We start from the raw sequence: 24,383 nt of genomic DNA, 5'->3' as shown, positions 1-24,383 counted from the left end.
TCAAAACGCATGTAACAGTTTATTGTCTATATGTATAAACTTTAAATGAATTTCAGAACATGAATTAAAGATACTGAAGATAAACAGGTCCAACGTCTGTCATAAACTAAAAGGTTAAATATCGATATAAAAATATTTAATGAAGCACTGCATGCTGTAAAGTTTAATATTAAAAAGAAACCACCTTTAAATTGACATTAAATCAATCGTACCGACACCAGTAAAAACATTCGCTCGTAAAGCAGCCACACCTGTCACGTGACCCTCCGCTCGTACCTTTGACAGTCAAATCAGCACCAGTCAAATGCATACAAATACAGCAAAGCTTCAAAAAAACAGCATAATATAATATTAAAACTAATGCATCAATGGGGGTTCACCCATAATTTGTCATAATTCCAAATAAACTGCATGATAGAGTGATTGGTCTCCGCTGAGGGACAAAATATGACGTTATAAGAGGTTATGCGCATGACGTCGGCCGGAGTGACGGCGGTTACGCGCACTGAATGGCAGAAACAGTGAATGGCAGTATTAGTTTTCAACGTGAATGACACGAAGAACACATCTAAAACGGGAAAGAGGTTTGAGATTGACTGTACACCTAGATTTGACAAGAAATCTGAGGTATATTTTTGCAAAACACTGACAAAAAACTACACAAGTTTTAAGGCTGAACGATATGATGATATATATAACATTGATATAAGTGAACACCCGGATTTAGACCTATATTATATTTAAAGCGTTCACAGGCAAATTTGCTTTATGCATTTCCCAGACGACGAAATCAAATGTCAGGAAACACGATTCCTGATGCATGTCAAAATGATCACTGGATCTTTGGTAAGTTGTAAGGAACACTATATCGAGTCCAACCTTTCGTTTAAACTGATAATCATTTGTTTTACTGGCGTTTTCGCAGTTTCTCCTATTAAATCCAGTCACACAGAAGCTCCTCCGCCACTCAGTCCGGCTGAGGGAGTGTGTTCCCGCGGGAAAGTGACGTCAATGCATAACCTCTATATATAAAGCTTTAAATACCCACCGCACTTCAGAGCTACAAATGAAGCGTTTATATAAGTGGTTTTTGGTATTAAATCTGCCAAAACTTACCCACAAAAAGTTCTGATGGCAGAAAAGCATAAATAAAAACGTGTAAATGAAGCAGTTGAAATATCCAGCATTGCAAAAGTGAACAGACAGGATATGTAAGTGTGTTTTTTGGTAGTGTTTTGGGTAGAAATGAGAGTTTTCCTGTTTTATCCTCATCGTTTCCCGCTCTTCATGTAGGACGGTATGGCTCCTCTGGCCGTCAGACCCTCGAAGCGCTTGTAGGTGTAGTTCACGAAAACCCAGTCCTTGTTCTTATAGTCCGACTCCGGGTGATGATGGTTGCTCGCCACCGCCGGACCTCGACACAGTAACAAAACACTTCAGCACTGACAAACTTCGGTTCATTATCATTTAAAATCTTACGAATAAATGACGTTATATATCCAAATTAACTGATTTATTCGTAAGATTTTAAATGATAATGAAATTATCAATGAAACGCTCCCCTCTAGAGTTATATTTCTAGCTGACAATCAACTTCATGGTCATTGAGCGGCTTTTCTGGGGTAAATGTGACTCAAGCTGTTTTGTTGAAGATTTTTCCACGGTTGAAACCCTGATTGATGGATCAACATTCCTTCTGATGTTCATTCATGTTTATTTGCAATGGCAGCTTGTTTCAGCAACAGAATTTAAAAAATACTTTTTTTTCTCGCAATTGCGACGCAATTTTGACTTTATAACATGCAATTCTAAGAAAATAATTTTTCTAAGTTCTTTTTTTCGTTAGAAATGGACTTTATAACTAGCAATTGCGACTTTATATCTCACAATACAAAAAAAAAAGATGTCAGAATGACGTGATATAAAGTCAGAATTGCGGGTTATGAAGTCCAAAGTCCAAATGAGAATATTTGTATCTTACTTGGCGGCTGCAGGATGTCCGACTCCGGAAACTCGTCGAAGTTCGACGTGTCGTCGATGCTTTTTATCTCGATCGGGATGGCCGCTGGTCTCTCCCTGCGAACAAGTCGGGAATCCCTTGTTAGATCGAAACCTCACCGTGATTCACGTTTAATTGTATATAGCGCTTTTAACAATACACATAAATTCCAAGCAGCTTTACAGAAACAGTCCACATCACAATTTCATTCTGTTATCAGAGGAAACTGTCTAAGTTATGCGTTTCAGGAATGTACATACACAAAATCACAGTTAGCAAAAAAATATTTTAATTTAAACAATGTAATAATTGAATGCAGAAACAATGAGCTCATCGAAGTAATGAATAATTGTTTGTTAACAAATGATTTACATTTTAAAAATGTAGCATTGGTACATGTTGATTCAGAGTGATTAAAACATCACGCGTTACGAAACCAGACCTGATGTGATCGTAATCGACGCCCTCAAAGAAGCCGTTCCTCTTGATGTCGTCGACGCCGGCCGCGCCGATGCGGTGATCGGCTTCGCAGCAGAAACGCAGGATCAGTTCTTTCGCTCGCTCTGAGATCGGCACCTCCGGGGGAAACACCAGCGTCTCCTTCCAGCTCATCACCTTCTTATACGTCTCCTGAGGAGTTTCTGAGCAGAACGGCGGATAGCCTGCAACAACAGCCATTTTAGATGTTTTAGATTAAAGGGATAGTTCACCCAAAAATGAAAATTAGCCCATGATTTACTCTTCCTGAATTCATCCTAGGTGTATATGACATTCTTCTTTCAGACGAATACAATCGGAGTTATATTAAAAAATGTCCTGTCTCATTCTCAGCTTTATAATGGCAGTGAATGACTGTATGTCTATCCATCATAAAAGTGCATCTATCCATCATAAAAGTGCATCTGTCCATCATTAAAGTGCATCTATCCATCATAAAAGTGCATCTGTCCATCATTAAAGTGCATCTATCCATCATAAAAGTGCATCTGTCCATCATAAAAGTGCATCTAGTCATCATAAAAGTACATCTGTCCATCATAAAAGTGCATCTCTCCATCATAAAAGTGCATCTCTCCATCATAAAAGTGCATCTCTCCATCATAAAAGTGCATCTATTCATCATAAAAGTGCATCTATCCATCATAAAAGTGCATCTCTCCATCATAAAAGTGCATCTATTCATCATAAAAGTGCATCTCTCCATCATAAAAGTGCATCTCTCCATCATAAAAGTGCATCTATTCATCATAAAAGTGCATCTATCCATCATAAAAGTGCATCTCTCCATCATAAAAGTGCATCTATTCATCATAAAAGTGCATCTGTCCATCATAAAAGTGCATCCGTCCATCATAAAAGTGCATCTCTCCATCATAAAAGTGCATCTATTCATCATAAAAGTGCATCTGTCCATCATAAAAGTGCATCTATTCATCATAAAAGTGCATCTATCCATCATAAAAGTGCATCTGTCCATCATTAAAGTGCATCTATCCATCATAAAAGTGCATCTGTCCATCATAAAAGTGCATCTATCCATCATAAAAGTACATCTGTCCATCATAAAAGTGCATCTATTCATCATAAAAGTGCATCTGTCCATCATAAAAGTGCATCTATTCATCATAAAAGTGCATCTATCCATCATAAAAGTGCATCTGTCCATCATTAAAGTGCATCTATCCATCATAAAAGTGCATCTGTCCATCATAAAAGTGCATCTATCCATCATAAAAGTACATCTGTCCATCATAAAAGTGCATCTCTCCATCATAAAAGTGCATCTATTCATCATAAAAGTGCATCTATTCATCATAAAAGTGCATCTATCCATCATAAAAGTGCATCTGTCCATCATTAAAGTGCATCTATCCATCATAAAAGTGCATCTGTCCATCATAAAAGTGCATCTATCCATCATAAAAGTGCATCTCTCCATCATAAAAGTGCATCTATTCATCATAAAAGTGCATCTATTCATCATAAAAGTGCATCTATCCATCATAAAAGTACATCTGTCCATCATAAAAATGCATCTGTCCATCATAAAAGTGCATCTATCCATCATAAAAGTGCATCTCTCCATCATAAAAGTGCATCTCTCCATCATAAAAGTGCATCTATTCATCATAAAAGTGCATCTATTCATCATAAAAGTGCATCTGTCCATCATTAAAGTGCATCTATCCATCATAAAAGTGCATCTGTCCATCATAAAAGTGCATCTATCAATCATAAAAGTGCATCTATCCATCATAAAAGTGCATCTATCATCATAAAAGTGCATCTATCCATCATAAAAGTGCATCTGTCCATCATAAAAGTGCATCTCTCCATCATAAAAGTGCATCTGTCCATCATAAAAGTGCATCTCTCCATCATAAAAGTGCATCTATTCATCATAAAAGTGCATCTGTCCATCATTAAAGTGCATCTGTCCATCATTAAAGTGTATCTATCCATCATAAAAGTGCATCTGTCCATCATAAAAGTGCATCTATCCATCATAAAAGTGAATCTATCCATCATAAAATGGAATCTGTCCATCATAAAAGTGCATCTGTCCATCATAAAAGTGCATCTCTCCATCATAAAAGTGCATCTATCCATCATAAAAGTGCATCTATTCATCATAAAAGTGCATCTATCCATCATAAAAGTGCATCTGTCCATCATAAAAGTGCATCTATCCATCATAAAAGTGCATCTATCCATCATAAAAGTGCATCTCTCCATCATAAAAGTGCATCTATTCATCATAAGTGCATCTATCCATCATAAAAGTGCATCTGTCCATCATAAAATGGCATCTGTCCATCATAAAAGTGCATCTGTCCATCATAAAAGTGCATCTCTCCATCATAAAAGTGCATCTATTCATCATAAAAGTGCATCTATCCATCATAAAAGTACATCTGTCCATCATTTAAGTGCATCTATCCATCATAAAAGTACATCTGTCCATCATTTAAGTGCATCTATCCATCATAAAAGTGCATCTATCCATCATAAAAGTGCATCTGTCCATCATAAAAGTGCATCTGTCCATCATAAAAGTGCATCTATCCATCATAAAATGGCATCTGTCCATCATAAAAGTGCATCTGTCCATCATAAAAGTGCATCTGTCCATCATAAAAGTGCATCTATCCCTGATAAAATGTGTTTGTGTAAGAAAAATATTAATATTTAAAACTTTATCGACTAAAATAACTACCTTCCGGCAGACGGCAGTACGCAAATCGACTTACGCCAAAAGAGTAACGCCCTCATTTGCATATCGTTCGCTTCTTACCAATCAGCATCTCGTACATGATGACACCCAGGCTCCACCAATCGCAGAGCTTGTTGTATCCAGTCTGCATGAAGACCTCGGGAGCGATGTAGTCTGGCGTTCCCACGGTGGAGAAGGCCTGAAAGAGGTGGAGCAACATAACGCATCACTTCCTGTGTGTCGTGAACACACTAACGAATCCGGCATAATCACTGACCAGCTGCCTCCTGTTTCTCTTCCACGTCTCCGCCTTCCTCTTGGAGTTCATGTGCTGAAACGCTACGAGAAAAACGTGTGAATTATTACTATTCTGAACTTATATTCATAGGTTAAAGAGAATAGTGATGTCCACACCATGACAATAACAATAACTACAGAGGAACGATATCGTTGGAATCACTTTTAGAATGATTTTTTTCCAGCTGATGAACGATAAACACATTGACAGCCAATCAGAATTCATAACAAGCGCTCGAGTATTTTACAAGTAAAGCCCTGTTTTAAGATCGTTTCTGATTAAATGGAACGGTTAAGATTAAAATTTGGTCACATGCTGCTGTCCCGAGAATTTTAGGTTTTTGTGTTAGCCCCCCCCCCACCTATACAATGGTTTCATAGGGGCACTGGAACAATCATTCATATAAACGCATTAAACTTTAGTTTACAAAGACGTGAAACTCACCGAGTGGTCTGGGGTGTTCACTGATCTCACGCAAAAATCGCTGCAAAAAATGCTTTCCAACAGGTTTTATTGTAGTTTTTGTCGAACTCCATTGACTTGTATTGTATGTTCTGTGAGGTACGGTATTACTCCGCCGCCGGAAACGGGAATGGGGTTGTTGTATTCTTTCTGTAGTTATGCAGTCGCGGTATCGTAGGCTACGCTATCCAAACATTGGCAAAGGTGCATTATCGCCACCAACTGGGCTGGAGTGTCTATTATTCAAGCTCTCAACGGAAGAATGTCCGGGTGTGAGGCGTTTGGTAAAATAGGTCCACAGGTTGAATGGTAAAACACCTGTTGGAAAGCATGTTTTGCAGCGATTTTTGCGTGAGCATATCAGAGAACACCCCAGACCACTCGGTGAGTTTCACGTCTTTGTAAACTAAAGTTTAATGCGTTTTATGAATAATTGTTCCAGTGCCTCTATGAAACCATTGTGTGTGTGTTGGGGGGGTGTGCTAACAGAGAAACCGATGAAATCGAACGGTTTCTTCGCCCTGTTTTAAGATCGTTTCTGCTGAAATCGAACGGTTAAGATTGAAATTTGGACACCAGCATGTGTCTAAATTTCAATCTTAACCGTTCGATTTCATCAGAAACGATCTTAAAACAGGGCTTTAAGTGTAAAATACCGAACTTGTCCTTTAAAGTGACGAACAACAAAAGTTATAGTTATCATCCATTGGAGTGGACGCTAAAATAGTTATCGTTATAGTTATCGTCCGCTGGTGTGAACACTAATATAGTTATCCTTATAGTTATCGTCCGCTGGTGTGAACACTAATATAGTTCTCTTACGAGAGGTTCTCTCGTATTGCGTAAGTTTAGCTTACGCTACGGGAAAGATTCATCTTCTCGAGATACTGCAGCCAAAAAATGATCCTTAATTTTGTATAACTTGTCAACGCAGTGCAGCAGCTAGCAGACCTAGAGCAGGCCATCTCGCGTGCTCATTGGCTGCCCTGCGGGCAACTGCTGCAGCCTACCAGTGCGCCCGGCGTGACGTCACGCCCAATGAAGGGCGCCCGCGCCTTTATAGCGTCACAGCCCACCAGATAGGCGTGGCTTAGCGTATAAAATAGGGGCTGTAGGCTGAATTCTCTGATTTTTCGACTCTTCAGCGAGCTCTTCGCATCGCTGGATTTGAGAGAAGCCACCGCCGCCGTCGAACAGCGAACAGCCACCTTAGGACAGCGCTGAGGAAGCCGGCCGTCTTCGCCACCTTCAGCCATCCGTGCGAGCTACGCTATCCGGCGACGTATCCTTTTTGCAAATCATTCTAAAAGAGCAGCGAGTGTCTTTTTAAAGATGCCTCGCACTTCCTGCGGCTCGTGTAAAGCCCCGCTCAGCGCCGGAGACCGCCACCTGATCTGCGCTCTCTGCCTGGGCCTGGAACACGCAGAGCTCGCCCTCGCGTCCGGGGGCTGCAAGATCTGTGAGGAGCTTCCGCTGTCGACCCTGCGGGCTCGACTCGAAGCGTTCAACACCACAGCAGTCACTCCGCCCCCTGTGGGACCGCGCAGAAAGAAGCGCCGTTCCCTGAGACAGCCGGAACCTGTGGCCACAGCGACGCGCTCGCCGGAGAACCTCCCTCGAGCCTCGCTCTCGCCTTCCCCACCTCTCCTCACTGACGCGCAGCTGCCGCTTGCGAGCCTCACTGCCGTCACTTCGGAGGATGAGTCCGTGGGACACGCCACAAAAGACTGCTGCTCTATCCTGGCATCAGACAGCGAGGAATGGTCGCTTCACTCCGCCTCCTCGTCAATCCGGGAATCCGCCCGTACCCGCGCTGGAGCTGACGCGGAACTTATGCGCCTGCTGACGCAAGCTGTCGAGCGTCTCGGGCTCGAGTGGTCGCTGCCGAAGGAACCCGCGCCGAACAGGCTCGACGGCTGCTTCCTTCAAAGTCGCCGCCGCGCAGTTTAAGAAACCAGGCCCGCTCCATTCCTGCCGGAACTTCATGCGGAGCTGACGAAGTCGTGGAATTCACCTTTTTCTGCTAGACTTCAGTCACAGGCCTCCGCGTCGCTCTCCCGAGTGGACGGCGCCGCCGAGAAAGGGTACACAGCGATTCCTCCTGTGGAAGAGGCGGTCGCAGCGCACCTTTGCCCGCCCTCCGCGAGATGGCGGTCACGGTCAGCCCTCCCGTCTAAAGCCTGCAGAGCCACTTCCGCCTTGGTCGGCCGCGCTTATGCCGCCTCCGGCCAGGCCGCGTCTGCTCTACACTCGATGGCTGTGCTTCAGATCCTGCAAGCCGACCTCCTCCGTGAATGGGATGAGAAGGGCCGGGACCCAGCTGCGGTTACGGATTTGAGAAGCGCGACGGATCTTTCTCTCCGCGCCACCAAAGCTGCAGCCCAGGCCATCGGACGAGCCATGGCCGCGTTAACCGTGACGGAGAGGCACCTCTGGTTAACGCTCGCGGATATGAGGGAAACTGAGCGAGCCACCTTTCTGAACGCGCCGCTTTCCCCCACTGGTCTCTTCGGCCCAGCGGTGAACGGGATTGTTGACCGCTTCTCTATGGTGCAAAAGACCACGCAGGCCATGAACCTCTTCCTGCCGCGACGCTCGAGTTCCGCCACAGGCCTCTCTCGCGAGAGACAAAGCCAGCCTCCTGTGCGAACCAGCACCCAGCGTCCAGCACAGCCTCAGCATCAGCCTTCGCAGCGACGTCAGGGCGGCCGCCCTAGATCGCGCTCAGACAGCCGTCGCAGACCGCCGCCCCCCAGAGGGCCTCGGCAAAGGCTCACGCTGAAGTCTGAGCACGCGAAGCCCTCCTAACAGCGGGAGAGAAAAGACGCGCGTGTCCCGCTGCGGCCGGACCGCCGTCAAAGTTCATTTCCCTGTCAGTCCCCTTCGAACAGGCTACTGCAGTGGTTCAACTAGCAGCCAACGAGCCGGTTTATTCAACCTCTCGCCTGCACACAAACGCCGTTTTCACGGCGACCCAGAGAAATCTCAAAAAGAGTATAATGTCTGGTCCGGCTCACGCCGTCAGTGTTTTAAGTGTAGTGAATGTGCCCACGCCCCAGTGTTCACCCCTACACATAAGCACTCAAAATCCCGTGTCACTCACAGAGCACACTCTCATAAAGCGCGGAAAAGCCGCTCGAGTGTTGAATGTAAGAAATGTGTCCACAGGTCTGTGCCCACTATCTGCCCGCTCTGTTACACGATGAAAGAAGCTTATGAACGTAAGTCTCGTGCCCGCCAGAGAGCGCTCACGCTTGCTAACACAAACCTTCTCCCGGGTCCCGCCTGTGCGTTTAAGTGTTATCACGAAACACAGGGCGTTAATAAAACGCTCCCCATCTACTATGATCGGGGCGTCAGATACAGTTGTAAGTCTCGTGCCCGCGTGCGCGCGCTCACGCTTACAGAGAGCTCTCCCGCCCAGAGCGCTGCTCGCGCGTCAAAGTCTGGCAAAAGTATGTTCCCCATCCCTTATGATCGGGACATCTCACATAAGTCAGCCGGTCTCGGCTGTCAGCGAGCGGCCATTGCCCAGAACTGAGAGCGCGCGCGCCGCGCTCTCGGCTCCGGTTCAGTTTCACAAGCCCGCAAATGGCGGCGGTCTGAACCCGAAGGCCATTCGCCCCCTGGCGGCTCACATAGCTGCGTGGGAAACTATCCCAGGGATTTCAGAATGGGTGTTGAGCACAATAAAGCAGGGCTATGCACTTCAATTCGTTCGCCGTCCTCCGCGCTTTCAAGCCCGGACCGCGACGATAGTGAATGCGGAAGTAGCACACCTACTTCACGCAGAAATAGCAAAGCTGCTGTGCAAAGGGGCTATAGAAAAGGTGCCGCCTTCTCTGAGCGAGTCAGGCTTTTACAGCCGATATTTTCTCGTACTCAAGAAGGACGGAGCCTTCAGACCTATCCTAGATCTGAGATATTTGAACAAAGTGCTTGTAAAAAGACCGTTCAAAATGCTTACGACCAGAAAAATCCTCACGCACGTTCGCCCGAGGGACTGGTTTATTTCTCTAGATCTGAAGGATGCCTATTTTCAGATTCAGATAGTACCCCGTCACAGGCAATTTTTGAGATTCGCCTTCGACGGTCAGGCATATCAATACACCGTCCTGCCGTTCGGCCTGTCCCTAGCACCCCGTACATTTACAAAGTGCATGGATGCGGCGCTCGCCCCCCTGAGAAGTCAGGGGCTGCGCATAATGAACTATCTGGACGATTGGCTGATATTGGCACAGTCAGAGACAGAACTACTATCTCACAGAACAGTGCTTCTCAGTCATCTGGAAAGCTTGGGTCTCACGGTCAACTGGACCAAGAGCTCATTACTCCCCAGCCAGTCAATTTCCTTTTTAGGAATAGAACTGGACTCGGTGAACATGACGGCTCGTTTATCGACACAGCGCGCGCGCCGTGTTCGCCACCTAGCCGCATCTTTCCAGAAGGGCAGCTTTCTCCCTTTGAAAACATTTCAAAGGATGTTGGGCTGTATGGCATCAGCTGCAGCGGTGCTCCATCTGGGCCTACTGCGCATGCGCCCGCTCCAACGCTGGTTGAAAGCTCGCGCGCCTCGCCGAGCCTGGGTGTCTGGCGGCCAGAAAATCAGAGTGACTCAGACCTGCATAACAGCTCTGCAGCCCTGGTTAGTGGCCGAATGGTACCAGCATGGAGTAATGATGGGAACCATCTCTTATCGGAAGGTCATCTCGACAGACGCGTCCAACTCGGGTTGGGGCGCGCTGTTCGAGGGCAGACCGGCCTTTGGCCAGTGGTCAGACCAGGAGAAGGGTTTTCGCATAAACTGTCTGGAAATGATAGCGGTCGAGAACGCGCTGAAGTGCTTCCTCCCGTTTATACAGGACCAGCATGTTCTTGTCCGCTCGGACAACACATCTGTGGTATCCTATGTAAACCGTCAGGGCGGTGTCAGATCCAGAAATCTCTGCAATCTGACGGAACGCCTCCTTATTTGGTCACAGACGAACCTGCGCTCGCTGAGGGCGGCGCATGTGCCTGGCCATTTGAACGACGGCCCAGACAGACTGTCCAGGGACAATGTTCCCCCAGGGGAATGGTCCCTGCACCCCCAAACGGTCCAGAAACTGTGGCGCCTATTCGGCAGAGCGGAAGTCGACCTGTTTGCGTCAAAAGACAACGCTCAATGCCCGATGTTCTTCTCGAAGGACGAGGACGTGCTGGCCCAGGTTTGGCCCAGCCTCCCGCTATATGCTTTCCCTCCGGTCTCTCTGTTGCCACAGGTGATCAAGAGGATCAGGGAAACGCGCCACTCGGTGCTCCTCATAGCCCCGCGTTGGGAGAATCAGACTTGGTTCCCGGAACTGGCACGGCTGTCACATACAGCTCCGTGGCCGATTCCGGTGAGGGCAGATCTCCTCTCTCAAGCTCGCGGCACGATCTGGCATCCCCATCCAGAGCGCTGGTCTCTGCATGCATGGTTGATCAACGGGTACTCGTTGCCCTGCCAGAAGGAGTGATGAACACGATGACGCAGTCTAGAGCCCCTTCCACGAGAAGGCTCTACGCGTCTAAATGGTCGGTGTTCTCTGGATGGTGCACCGACAGAGGTCTGGACCCGCGGACATGCGGGGTGGCGCATCTGCTCACTTTCCTACAAGAGCTGTTGGATAAGGGAAGATCCCCATCCACGCTCAAAGTTTACGTGGCGGCCGTAGCAGCATTCGCGGAATCGACGCACGGCCAGTCACTGGGAAGACATGAGTTGGTCATCCGCTTCCTTAGAGGAGCTAGAAGGATGAATCCGCCGCGCCCCCCGTCGGTTCCCATGTGGGATCTTTCACTGGTCCTCGAGGCCCTGAAAGCTTTTCCATTTGAACCACTAGACTCCGTGGAGTTGAAATATCTATCACTAAAAGCCGTTTTTCTGACTGCACTGTCGTCAGTAAAACGTGTAGGGGATCTGCACGCGCTGTCTGTCAGCGCGTCGTGTCTTGAGTTCGGACCAAATGACTCTAAAGTCATCCTCAGACCTAGACATGGTTATGTCCCTAAAGTGATGGGCACTCCATTCAGAGCGCAAGTTATTTCGCTGTCAGCTCTCCCAGCATCTGACAGCGAAAGTGATGTGAATCTCCTCTGCCCTGTCAGAGCGCTGAGGTTTTACATTACGCGCTCCGCCTCCTTCAGGCGTTCGGAACAGCTTTTCGTTTCGTTTGGTGGGCGCGCCAAGGGGCTTGCCTCCTCGAAACAGAGCCTGTCCAGATGGATAGTGGACGCTATAGCGGCAGCTTACGCGTCAAAAGGCCTACAATGCCCTCTGGGCATCAGGGCTCATTCCACGAGAGGCGTGGCCTCGTCGTGGGCATGGTCCAGTGGAATTTCTATCCATGACATATGTGTAGCGGCGGGCTGGAGCTCCCCGTCTACCTTTGTCAGGTTTTATAACCTAGAAGTTCCTGCCTTGCAGGCTAAACAGTCAGTCTGAAAAGAGGTGTATTCTGCCCAGATCTCCTGCTCAGATCACGTTCATGACTCAGCTCTCCTGGTTGAGCTGCAATAAGTAGGGTATGTGCCATATGACTACACAGACCGGCGCGCTGCTCTGTATTCCCTATGTGTGCTTATGTACAAGTGATGGCCCGCGTGGCTGGCCACCTTATTTTTTTTTCCACTTATGGGGTTCCCCTTGAGCTCGGGGCCTCATGTGGATGCTTGGCGCGCACGGCGTTGACAAAGTGTTCCCGTAGCGTAAGCTAAACTTACGCAATACGAGAGAACCTCTCGTAAGAGAACGATACTCGGTTACTAACGTAACCTCGGTTCTCTCTAGAGAGGGAACGAGTATTGCGTAACCGGCCGTGCTCACGCACGAGCGACTTCGCTTCAGTCGTCAAAAAACCAGGGAATTCAGCCTACAGCCCCTATTTTATACGCTAAGCCACGCCTATCTGCTGGGCTGTGACGCTATAAAGGCACGGGCGCCCTTCATTGGGCGTGACGTCACGCCGGGCGCACTGGTAGGCTGCAGCAGTTGCCCGCAGGGCAGCCAATGAGCACGCGAGATGGCCTGCTCTAGGTCTGCTAGCTGCTGCACTGCGTTGACAAGTTATACAAAATTAAGGATAATTTTTTGGCTTCAGTATCTCGAGAAGATGAATCTTTCCCGTAGCGTAAGCTAAACTTACGCAATACTCGTTCCCTCTCTAGAGAGAACCGAGGTTACGTTAGTAACCGAGTATCGTTATCCTTATAGTTATCGTCCGCTGGTGCGGACACTAATATAGTTATCGTTATAGTTATCTTCCGCTGGTGTGAACACTAATATAGTTATCCTTATAGTTATCGTCCGCTGGTGTGAACACTAATATAGTTATCGTTATAGTTATCGTCCGCTAGTGCGGACACTAATATAGTTATCGTTATAGTTATCTTCTGCTGGTGTGAACACTAATATAGTTATCGTTATAGTTATCGTCCGCTGGTGTGAACACTAATATAGTTATCCTTATAGTTATCGTCAGCTGGTGTGAACACTAATATAGTTATCCTTATAGTTATCGTCCGCTGGTGTGAACACTAATATAGTTATCCTTATAGTTATCGTCCGCTGGTGTGAGCACTAATATAGTTATCGTTATAGTTATCGTCCGCTGGTGTGGACACTAATATAGTTATCGTTATAGTTATCGTCCGCTGGTGTGGACACTAATATAGTTATCGTTATAGTTATCGTCCGCTGGTGTGAACACTAATATAGTTATCGTTATAGTTATCGTCCGCTGGTGTGAACACTAATATAGTTATCCTTATAGTTATCGTCCGCTGGTGTGAACACTAATATAGTTATCCTTATAGTTATCGTCCGCTGGTGTGAGCACTAATATAGTTATCGTTATAGTTATCGTCCGCTGGTGTGGACACTAATATAGTTATCGTTATAGTTATCGTCCGCTGGTGTGGACACTAATATAGTTATCGTTATAGTTATCGTTCATTGGAGTGGATGCTACTATAGTTAGCGTTATAGTTATTGTTTGCTGGTGTGAACACTAATATAGTTATCGTTATAGTTATCGTCCGCTGGTGTGAACACTAATATAGTTATCCTTATAGTTATCGTCAGCTGGTGTGAACACTAATATAGTTATCCTTATAGTTATCGTCCGCTGGTGTGAACACTAATATAGTTATCCTTATAGTTATCGTCCGCTGGTGTGAGCACTAATATAGTTATCGTTATAGTTATCGTCCGCTGGTGTGGACACTAATATAGTTATCGTTATAGTTATCGTCCGCTGGTGTGGACACTAATATAGTTATCGTTATAGTTATCGTTCATTGGAGTGGATGCTACTATAGTTAGCGTTATAGTTATTGTTTGCTGGTGTGAACACTAATATAGTTATCGTTATAGTTATCGTCCGCTGGTGTGAACACTAATATAGTTATCGTTATAGTTATCGTCCGCTGGTGTGAACACTAATATAGTTATCGTTATAGTTATCGTCCGCTGGTGTGGACACTAATATAGTTATCGTTATAGTTATCGTCTGCTGGTGTAGACGCTAATATAGTTAACGTTATAGTTATCGTTCATTGGAGTGGATGCTACTATAGTTAGCGTTATAGTTATTGTTTGCTGGTGTGGACGCTAAAATAGTTATCGTTATAGTTATCGTCCGCTGGTGTGGACACTAATATAGTTATCGTTATAGTTATCATCCGCTGGTGTGGACACTAATATAGTTATCGTTATAGTTATCGTCTGCTGGTGTAGACGCTAATATAGTTAACGTTATAGTTATTGTCCGCTGGTGTGAACACTAATATAGTTATCGTTATAGTTATCATCCGCTGGTGTGGACACTAATATAGTTATCGTTATAGTTATCGTCTGCTGGTGTAGACGCTAATATAGTTAACGTTATAGTTATCGTCCGCTGGTGTGGACACTAATATAGTTATCGTTATAGTTATCGTCTGCTGGTGTGGACGCTAATATAGTTAACGTTATAGTTATTGTCCGCTGGTGTGAACACTAATATAGTTATCGTTATAGTTATCGGCCGCTGGTGTGGACACTAATATAGTTATCGTTATAGTTATCGTCCGCTGGTGTGGACACTAATATAGTTATCGTTATAGTTATCGTCCGCTGGTGTGGACACTAATATAGTTATCGTTATAGTTATCGTCTGCTGGTGTTGACGCTAATATAGTTAACGTTATAGTTATTGTCCGTTGGTGTGGACACTAATATAGTCATCGTTATAGTTATCGTCTGCTGGTGTGGACACTAATATAGTTATCGTTATAGTTATCGTCCGCTGGTGTGGACACTAATATAGTTATCGTTATAGTTATCGTCTGCTGGTGTGAACACTAATATAGTTATCGTTATAGTTATCGTCTGCTGGTGTAGACGCTAATATAGTTAGCGTTATAGTTATTGTTTGCTGGTGTGGACGCTAATATAGTTAACGTTATAGTTATCGTCCGCTGGTAGGGACACTAATTATTCATAGAGCACATTCCAATTTTCAAATATGAACATGAATATTAATTATGTTCGGCATATTTTTGATTGAATCGCTCATCACTCACTGAGGTCGTTTGATTTGCTGTGGTTCAGGTTGCGGTAAAACTCGGTCCGATGCGCTTTTTTGAGGCCCGTACACAAGCCGAAATCTGACAGTTTGACGTGACCCTGAAACACACACACACACACACATCTGATAAGACAGCCAATCAGAGGTCTCACTGACAGAGATGTCCATCAAAAGCAGAAGCCACACAGGAATAGGTTTATTGAGTCACTTCCTGTTCCTGAGACCTTTGAGTCCAGTAATAGGTTGTCGGGTTTGATGTCTCGGTGTATGAAGCCCAGCTGATGGATGAAGTCGATGGCCAGAACCGTCTCGGCCACGTAGAACTGCGTCTCCTCCTCCGTCAGGGTGTCTTTCTTCATCAGCAGCGTCATCATGTCACCTGGAAAACAGAGAAGAGTTTCCACGTACTTAAAGGAGTAGCTCACTTCAGAATTTAAAGGGTTAGTTCACCCAAAAATGAAAATGATGTCATTAATGACTCACCCTCATGTAAAAAGGTACTTTTTTTTATTTTTACAAAGGTACAATAAAGGCACACTCTACATTTTTGAGCCGGAACGCGCGTGACTTTTCAGTGTAATCACGTTATGTGTGTAGCATCACAGCTCGTGCAAGACCAGCATTAGTGGTTAAAAGTATATAAATGTTTATTTTGTTATAAATGTCGCTGGTTTGTCTAGATCAGACTCTTATTCCTTGGCTGGATCGTGTCGAGACTTTGAAGCTGCACTGAAACTCACATTCGGACCTTCGACCCGTTGGACTCCATTGAAGTCACTATATGGAGAAAATCCTGGAGTGTTTTCCTCAAAAACCTTCATTTCTTTTCCACTGAAGACTTGAACATCTTGGATGACGTGCGGGAGAGTAAATTATCAGGAAAGTTTAATTCTGAAGTGAACTAATCCTTTAAGCATCAAGAGCACAATTTGACTGATGATTCTCACAAACGAATCTGTACCGATTCTCTGAAAAGAATCAACTCGAATAGTTTTTTTGTGTCAGTTCAATGAATCATTCAAAAGGTCCTGAAGAAAAGTCTAAAAACAAAAATGTCCAGTTGATTTTTTTTTTAATGAAGTGGAGTAAACATGTGAAAGTACAAAATTAAGAAGTTTATTACACACACCTCCCGGCAAGAACTCCATGAGTAAGTAAAGATTCAGTTTATCCTGAAAACTGTAGAACATTTTCACCACCCACAGACTGTCTGCCTGAACCAGGATGTCCCGCTCCGCCCGGATATGACCCACCTGGGACAGAAAATAAAATGAAACTGAATGAAATGAAAAAAAAAATGTTATAATAATATAAAAAAATAATTAAAATAAAAAAATAATAACAAATGACAAAAAAAAATCAAATAACCAAATAAAGTAAAAGAAAAGAAATAAATAAATTAAATAAAAAATAATAATAACAAATGACAAAAAACATCTAGTAACCAAATACCAGTAAAGTAAAAAATAAAATAAAATTATATACAAAATAATAATAACAAATGACAAAAAAAACCATCAAATAACCATATAAAGTAATAAAAAATTAAAATAGACAAAATAAAATTCTACACTAAAACAACAAAATAACCTGTTTTTAATACAAAATTCATTAGGCGTCACCTGCTCTTTCTGCAGCATGTCGGCTTTGCGAAGGATCTTCATTGCGTAAACGTGACCTGTGTCTTTCTTCTGAACTAGACGCACCTGTGGACATCAGAAACACATTTGATTTGTGTATAACACACAAACACACAGACTTTCGTTAGTGTGTCGTTTCCGCTCATTATCATAATCACCTCTCCGAACGCTCCTCGTCCAATCACCTTCAGAGACTCGAAGTCGTCCAGACCCAGTCTGGTTCTCTTTAGACGCAGGAACTCGGTCTCTTTACGAGCGTGTTGGGAGCGCCGCACACGCTTCTGGAACGCAACACAAGAATTTGCGAATATTTATATACTGAAATGTGTGTAAAGACCCATTCACACCAAGAACGATAACTGTAACAATAACTATAAAATTTTAATAATTGTTCGTTAAAGAGAATAGTGATGTCTACACCACGACAGTAACGATAAATACACAGAGGAATGATATCGCTCGGAATAGTTACAGTTATCTTCCGTTGGTGCGGACACTAATATAGTTATCATTATAGTTATCTTCCGCTGGTGTGAACACTAATATAGTTATCATTATAGTTATCGTCCGCTGGTGTGAATACTAATATAGTTATCGTTATAGTTATCTTCCGCTGGTGTGAACACTAATACAGTTATCGTTATAGTTATCTTCCGCTGGTGCGGACACTAATATAGTTATCGTTATAGTTATCATCTGCTGGTGTGAACACTAATATAGTTATCTTATAGTTATCGTCCGCTGGTGTGAACACTAATATAGATATCGTTATAGTTATCGTCCGTTGGTGTGGACACTAATATAGTTATCGTTATAGTTATCGTCCGCTGGTGTGAACACTAATATAGTTATCGTTATAGTTATCGTCCGCTGGTGTGAACACTAATATAGATATCGTTATAGTTATCGTCCGCTGGTGTGAACACTAATATAGTTATCATTATAGTTATCTTCCGCTGGTGCGGACACTAATATAGTTATCATTATAGTTATCTTCCGCTGGTGTGAACACTAATATAGTTATCATTATAGTTATCTTCCGCTGGTGTGGACACTAATATAGTTATCGTTATAGTTATCGTCCGCTGGTGTGAACACTAATATAGTTATCGTTATAGTTATCGTCCGCTGGTGTGAACACTAATATAGATATCGTTATAGTTATCGTCCGCTGGTGTGAACACTAATATAGTTATCATTATAGTTATCTTCCGCTGGTGCGGACACTAATATAGTTATCATTATAGTTATCTTCCGCTGGTGTGAACACTAATATAGTTATCGTTATAGTTATCGTCCGCTGGTGCGGACACTAATATAGTTATCGTTATAGTTATCTTCCGCTGGTGTGAACACTAATATAGTTATCGTTATAGTTATCTTCCGCTGGTGCGGACACTAATATAGTTATCGTTATAGTTATCATCTGCTGGTGTGAACACTAATATAGTTATCGTTATAGTTATCGTCCGCTGGTGTGAACACTAATATAGATATCGTTATAGTTATCGTCCGCTGGTGTGGACACTAATATAGTTATCGTTATAGTTATCGTCCGCTGGTGTGAACACTAATATAGTTATCGTTATAGTTATCGTCCGCTGGTGTGAACACTAATATAGATATCGTTATAGTTATCGTCCGCTGGTGTGGACACTAATATAGTTATCGTTATAGTTATCTTCCGCTGGTGTGGACACTAATATAGTTATCATTATAGTTATCGTCCACTAGTGCGGACACTAATATAGTTATCGTTATAGTTATCGTCCGCTGGTGCGGACACTAATATAGTTATCATTATAGTTATCTTCCGCTGGTGCGGACACTAATATAGTTATCGTTATAGTTATCGTCCGCTGGTGCGGACACTAATATAGTTATCGTTATAGTTATCGTCTGCTGGTGTGAACACTAATATAGTTATCGTTATAGTTATCTTCCGCTGGTGCGGACACTAATATAGTTATCATTATAGTTATCGTCCGCTGGTGTGAACACTAATATAGTTATCGTTATAGTTATCTTCCGCTGGTGCGGACACTAATATAGTTATCGTTATAGTTATCTTCCGCTGGTGTGAACACTAATATAGTTATAATTATAGTTATCTTCCGCTGGTGTGAACACTAATATAGTTATCGTTATAGTTATCTTCCGCTGGTGCGGACACTAATATAGTTATCGTTATAGTTATCGTCCGCTGGTGTGGACACTAATATAGTTATCATTATAGTTATCATCCGCTGGTGTGAACACTAATAAAGTTATCGTTATAGTTATCTTCCGCTGGTGCGGACACTAATATAGTTATCGTTATAGTTATCGTCTGCTGGTGTGAACACTAATATAGTTATCGTTATAGTTATCGTCCGCTGGTGTGAACACTAATATAGTTATAGTTATCGTCCGCTGGTGTGAACACTAATATAGTTATCGTTATAGTCCGCTGGTGTGAACACTAATATAGTTATAGTTATAGTTATCGTCCGCTGGTGTGGACACTAATATAGTTATCGTCTGCTGGTGTGAACACTAATATAGTTATCGTTATAGTTATCGTCCGCTGGTGTGGACACTAATATAGTTATCGTTATAGTTATCGTCTGCTGGTGTGAACACTAATATAGTTATCGTTATAGTTATCTTCCGCTGGTGTGAACACTAATATAGTTATAGTTATCGTCCGCTGGTGTGAACACTAATATAGTTATCGTTATAGTCCGCTGGTGTGAACACTAATATAGTTATCGTTATAGTTATCATCCGCTGGTGTGGAGCTAATATAGTTATCGTTATAGTTATCGTTCGCTGGTGTGGACACTAATATAGTTATCGTTATAGTCCGCTGGTGTGAACACTAATATAGTTATCGTTATAGTTATCGTTCGCTGGTGTGGACACTAATATAGTTATAGTTATCGTCCACTGGTGTGAGCACTAATATAGTTATAATTATAGTTCTCATCCGCTGGTGTGGAGCTAATATAGTTATCGTTATAGTTATCGTTTGCTGGTGTGGACACTAATATAGTTATAGTTATCGTCCGCTGGTGTGAACACTAATATAGTTATCGTTATAGTCCGCTGGTGTGAACACTAATATAGTTATCGTTATAGTTATCATCCGCTGGTGTGGAGCTAATATAGTTATCGTTATAGTTATCGTTCGCTGGTGTGGACACTAATATAGTTATAGTTATCGTTCGCTGGTGTGGACACTAATATAGTTATAGTTATCGTCCGCTGGTGTGAACACTAATATAGTTATCGTTATAGTCCGCTGGTGTGAACACTAATATAGTTATCGTTATAGTTATCATCCGCTGGTGTGGAGCTAATATAGTTATCGTTATAGTTATCGTTCGCTGGTGTGGACACTAATATAGTTATCGTTATAGTCCGCTGGTGTGAACACTAATATAGTTATCGTTATAGTTATCATCCGCTGGTGTGAACACTAATATAGTTATCGTTATAGTTATCATCCGCTGGTGTGGACATTAATATAGTTATCGTTATAGTTATCGTTCGCTGGTGTGGACACTAATATAGTTATCGTTATAGTTATCGTTCGCTGGTGTGGACACTAATATAGTTATCGTTATAGTTATCGTCTGCTGGTGTGGACACTAATATAGTTATCGTTATAGTTATCGTCTGCTGGTGCGGACACTAATATAGTTATCATTATAGTTATCTTCCGCTGGTGCGGACACTAATATAGTTATCGTTATAGTTATCGTCCGCTGGTGCGGACACTAATATAGTTATCGTTATAGGTATCTTCCGCTGGTGTGAACACTAATATAGTTATCGTTATAGTTATCTTCCGCTGGTGTGAACACTAATATAGTTATCGTTATAGTTATCGTCCGCTGGTGTGGACACTAATATAGTTATCATTATAGTTATCATCCGCTGGTGTGAACACTAATATAGTTATCGTTATAGTTATCTTCCGCTGGTGCGGACACTAATATAGTTATCGTTATAGTTATCGTCTGCTGGTGTGAACACTAATATAGTTATCGTTATAGTTATCGTCCGCTGGTGTGAACACTAATATAGTTATAGTTATCGTCCGCTGGTGTGAACACTAATATAGTTATCGTTATAGTCCGCTGGTGTGAACACTAATATAGTTATCGTTATAGTTATCATCCGCTGGTGTGGACATTAATATAGTTATCGTTATAGTTATCGTCCGCTGGTGTGGAGCTAATATAGTTATCTTTATAGTTATCGTTCGCTGGTTTGGACACTAATATAGTTATCATTATAGTTCTCATCCGCTGGTGTGGACACTAATATAGTTATCATTATAGTTCTCATCCGCTGGTGTGGACATTAATATAGTTATCATTATAGTTCTCATCCGCTGGTGTGAACACTAATATAGTTATCATTATAGTTCTCATCCGCTGGTGTGGACATTAATATAGTTATCATTATAGTTCTCATCCGCTGGTGTGAACACTAATATAGTTATCGTTATAGTTATCGTCTGCTGGTGTGGACACTAATATAGTTATTATTATAGTTATCATCCGCTGGTGTGGACATTAATATAGTTATCGTTATAGTTATCGTTCGCTGGTGTGAACACTAATATAGTTATCGTTATAGTTATCGTTCGCTGGTGTGGACACTAATATAGTTATCGTTATAGTTATCGTTCGCTGGTGTGGACACTAATATAGTTATCGTTATAGTTATCGTCTGCTGGTGTGGAGCTAATATATTTATCGTTATATTTATCGTTAGTGTTCTTGGTGTGAAAGTGTTTGTTACCTCTTCATCAGGCAGCCCTTCCTCATCCATCACTTTCTCCAGTTTTTGCTGCCTGTCAAAAGAACGTTCTAGATTACGAGATGCAACAACCAAATTAGCACACTTCTCATAATATTTCTGCAGTATGCTATACTATAATTGTCAAAATGTGTCGTGTACAACAGAGCACACTGTGTCAGATCACACTCGACATCACCTTTATGTATTTTCATCTAATACTTAATTTGCCTTTATTTCAATTAACAAAAAATGATTTTAATGGGTTTGGTTAACGATAATAACTCGGGCTCAGATATGATTTGTGTCGATTTAATGTTATAAAACACTGTAAATAAGCAACACAGGAAGAGTGTTTCACCACAGAGGAATGATGTAGCGTCACGCTCGACTGACGGAGCAGAACACGTCTACACAAACGTTTCAGATGGGTAACAGAGCGCTAATGAAAAACAACGCAAACAGCCTCTTCTGATCAAGAACCAACACTTTTCAGCAGCTACACGTTTCAATGGAGACTCAACCGTTCTTGATGCTTCATTATACAGTCAAACCAGAAAATATTCAGACACCAGATAACACTTTTGATATAGTGCAGGACACTATAGTTCATTTATGTAAGTGAGGAGAGCAAAATAAAGTAAACTGTGACATATTATACCCAATAATTCTTCATACAGTGACTAACATTAAAATATATAAATATTTAGGGCCAAAAATGATTGGGACACTTTGAGCTGATCACATTTTGCTGAAGTGTTTTTTCTTTAATAACTAATGCAGCTTTTTACACCACAGACTGAACAACATGAAGCATTGCTTGGTGATTGGTTGAGCTAAACTGGTATTATGTAATTGTGTAGTTAAATTTAACAGCTGACAGATATTCAACATAATTCATGTGTGAGAGTCTAACAGAAGGACGGACAAAACCTGTCAAATATCAACTGAGTTCTGGTCATATTTATCACCATTTTCTAAACTATAGCGAATAATGTGAGAAATGTTGAAGGAGTCTGAATGTTGGTTTGACGGTAGGTTCTTCAGATCAGAGTTTTAGAGTCTTGACTCTATAATACCATCATTTTGAGTGTGTTTTGTGTGTTTATACCTCATCTCGCGCTCCTCGTGTTGGGATATGAGGTTGCTGTAGAAGTTCTCCAGAGTGACCTTGGCCATGGTCACCCGCTCCTTCGTGTGGTTGCTCATTAACGAGCTGGAGGCGTGGCCTCGGGTCGCCATGGTTACGACTGCTGTTCTGGAACAGGTTGGGATGTAGATCTGCAGGCGTTTACAAACACAACATGATTTCCATGAGCTGTAACAAACACATCAAACTCCAACGCTGCAGTCACATCACACTGAGTACACATGCAAGAATACAAAAAACAAGGTATTACCGTGGTAAAACAACACTTATAGGCCACTATTACAATATCAGCTTTTAAGAATAATTCCTTATGGTATAGTTATAACTTATACTGAACAAATGTCTTCAGTTCAGCCTGTCTGTGGCTCTGTGTAAGTGAGACAGGCAGTGGAAAAGAACATATGTGACCATAAAAACATTTGGCAGAAGTTGTTCAGACAGTCTGTGGTCTAAAGCACAAACATAGAGACCTTTAAGAGAGGAAATTCAGACTCAGTTTCAGGAACAATAGTGCTATTATTATTATTTAACCAATTATTATTTAACCGACATGCTAACAATAAATTAAGTGGAATTACAAAATGTACTTATTTTTCATGAAAAATTCTAATTTACAAATATAAGACACATTTTACATTGTTTATGTATTATTAATTGTAAATACTTAAAACAAAATGGCTGTGAACATACCAAACTGCTTCCGCCACATAAGTGCGCATAAATCAAGTTAAATGTGGTAACTAACATGTGTTTTATAATACCATACTTGCAGAAGTTCAGAACATATAATTAAGGAATGAGGGGGCGTGGCCAAACTCGTGACGTCAGCGGCGAGCGTTCCACCAAACACGCTAAACTCAACGTTTAAAACGAAATAAAGGTCTGAAAAGCTGTACCAACCTGATATAAAGTTCCTCAGAGTTTTTCTTTGGCAGTTGAAGGACGATATTTCCCTCGACACGTTGTCCCTTGGCAAACAGACATGAAGCGACTCCCCCAAAAAAGAAAGAAAAAACGGGGGGGAAACGGGAGAAATGTACGAGTTTTATAGACACGCTGAAATGCGTATGTGTTAAACTGGACGGAACTTCATCCAGTGACAATAAACATGCAACTCTTCTGTGTTTGTCAGACTGATGTGATGACGATTACACCAGAAAGAGATGAGAAGAAATGAAATGTCGCTCCACCCCTAAAGAAAGAAAGAGAGAGAGAGTGAGAAGAGATGAGACTTTTAAA

At 42.5% G+C, this 24,383-nt stretch overlaps 1 protein-coding gene across 1 annotated transcript; it reads right to left on the bottom strand.

Moving 5' to 3' along the window:
* stk38b (serine/threonine kinase 38b) lies at window positions 1–24,338 on the bottom strand. Its single transcript, XM_077225828.1, has 13 exons — window positions 24,045–24,338; window positions 23,106–23,275; window positions 21,998–22,049; window positions 17,362–17,484; window positions 17,186–17,269; window positions 16,693–16,816; window positions 15,788–15,942; window positions 15,559–15,661; window positions 5,491–5,552; window positions 5,295–5,412; window positions 2,442–2,661; window positions 1,982–2,076; window positions 1–1,414 (listed from the first exon to the last, which is right to left on the bottom strand). The coding sequence occupies exons 2-13, from the start codon at window positions 23,234–23,236 to the stop codon at window positions 1,269–1,271; spliced, it is 1,413 nt and encodes a 470-aa protein (XP_077081943.1). The 5' UTR covers window positions 23,237–23,275; window positions 24,045–24,338; the 3' UTR covers window positions 1–1,268.
* Window positions 24,339–24,383: the final 45 nt, after the last annotated feature.

This window comes from Siphateles boraxobius, unplaced genomic scaffold (genome assembly GCF_051911475.1).
Source record: "Siphateles boraxobius isolate OS27281-9 unplaced genomic scaffold, OSU_SipBor_1 13, whole genome shotgun sequence".
Classification (NCBI taxonomy): Eukaryota; Metazoa; Chordata; class Actinopteri; order Cypriniformes; family Leuciscidae; genus Siphateles; species Siphateles boraxobius.
Note: the sequence above shows the minus strand (reverse complement) of the source record. Positions and strands in the feature narration are given on the sequence as shown.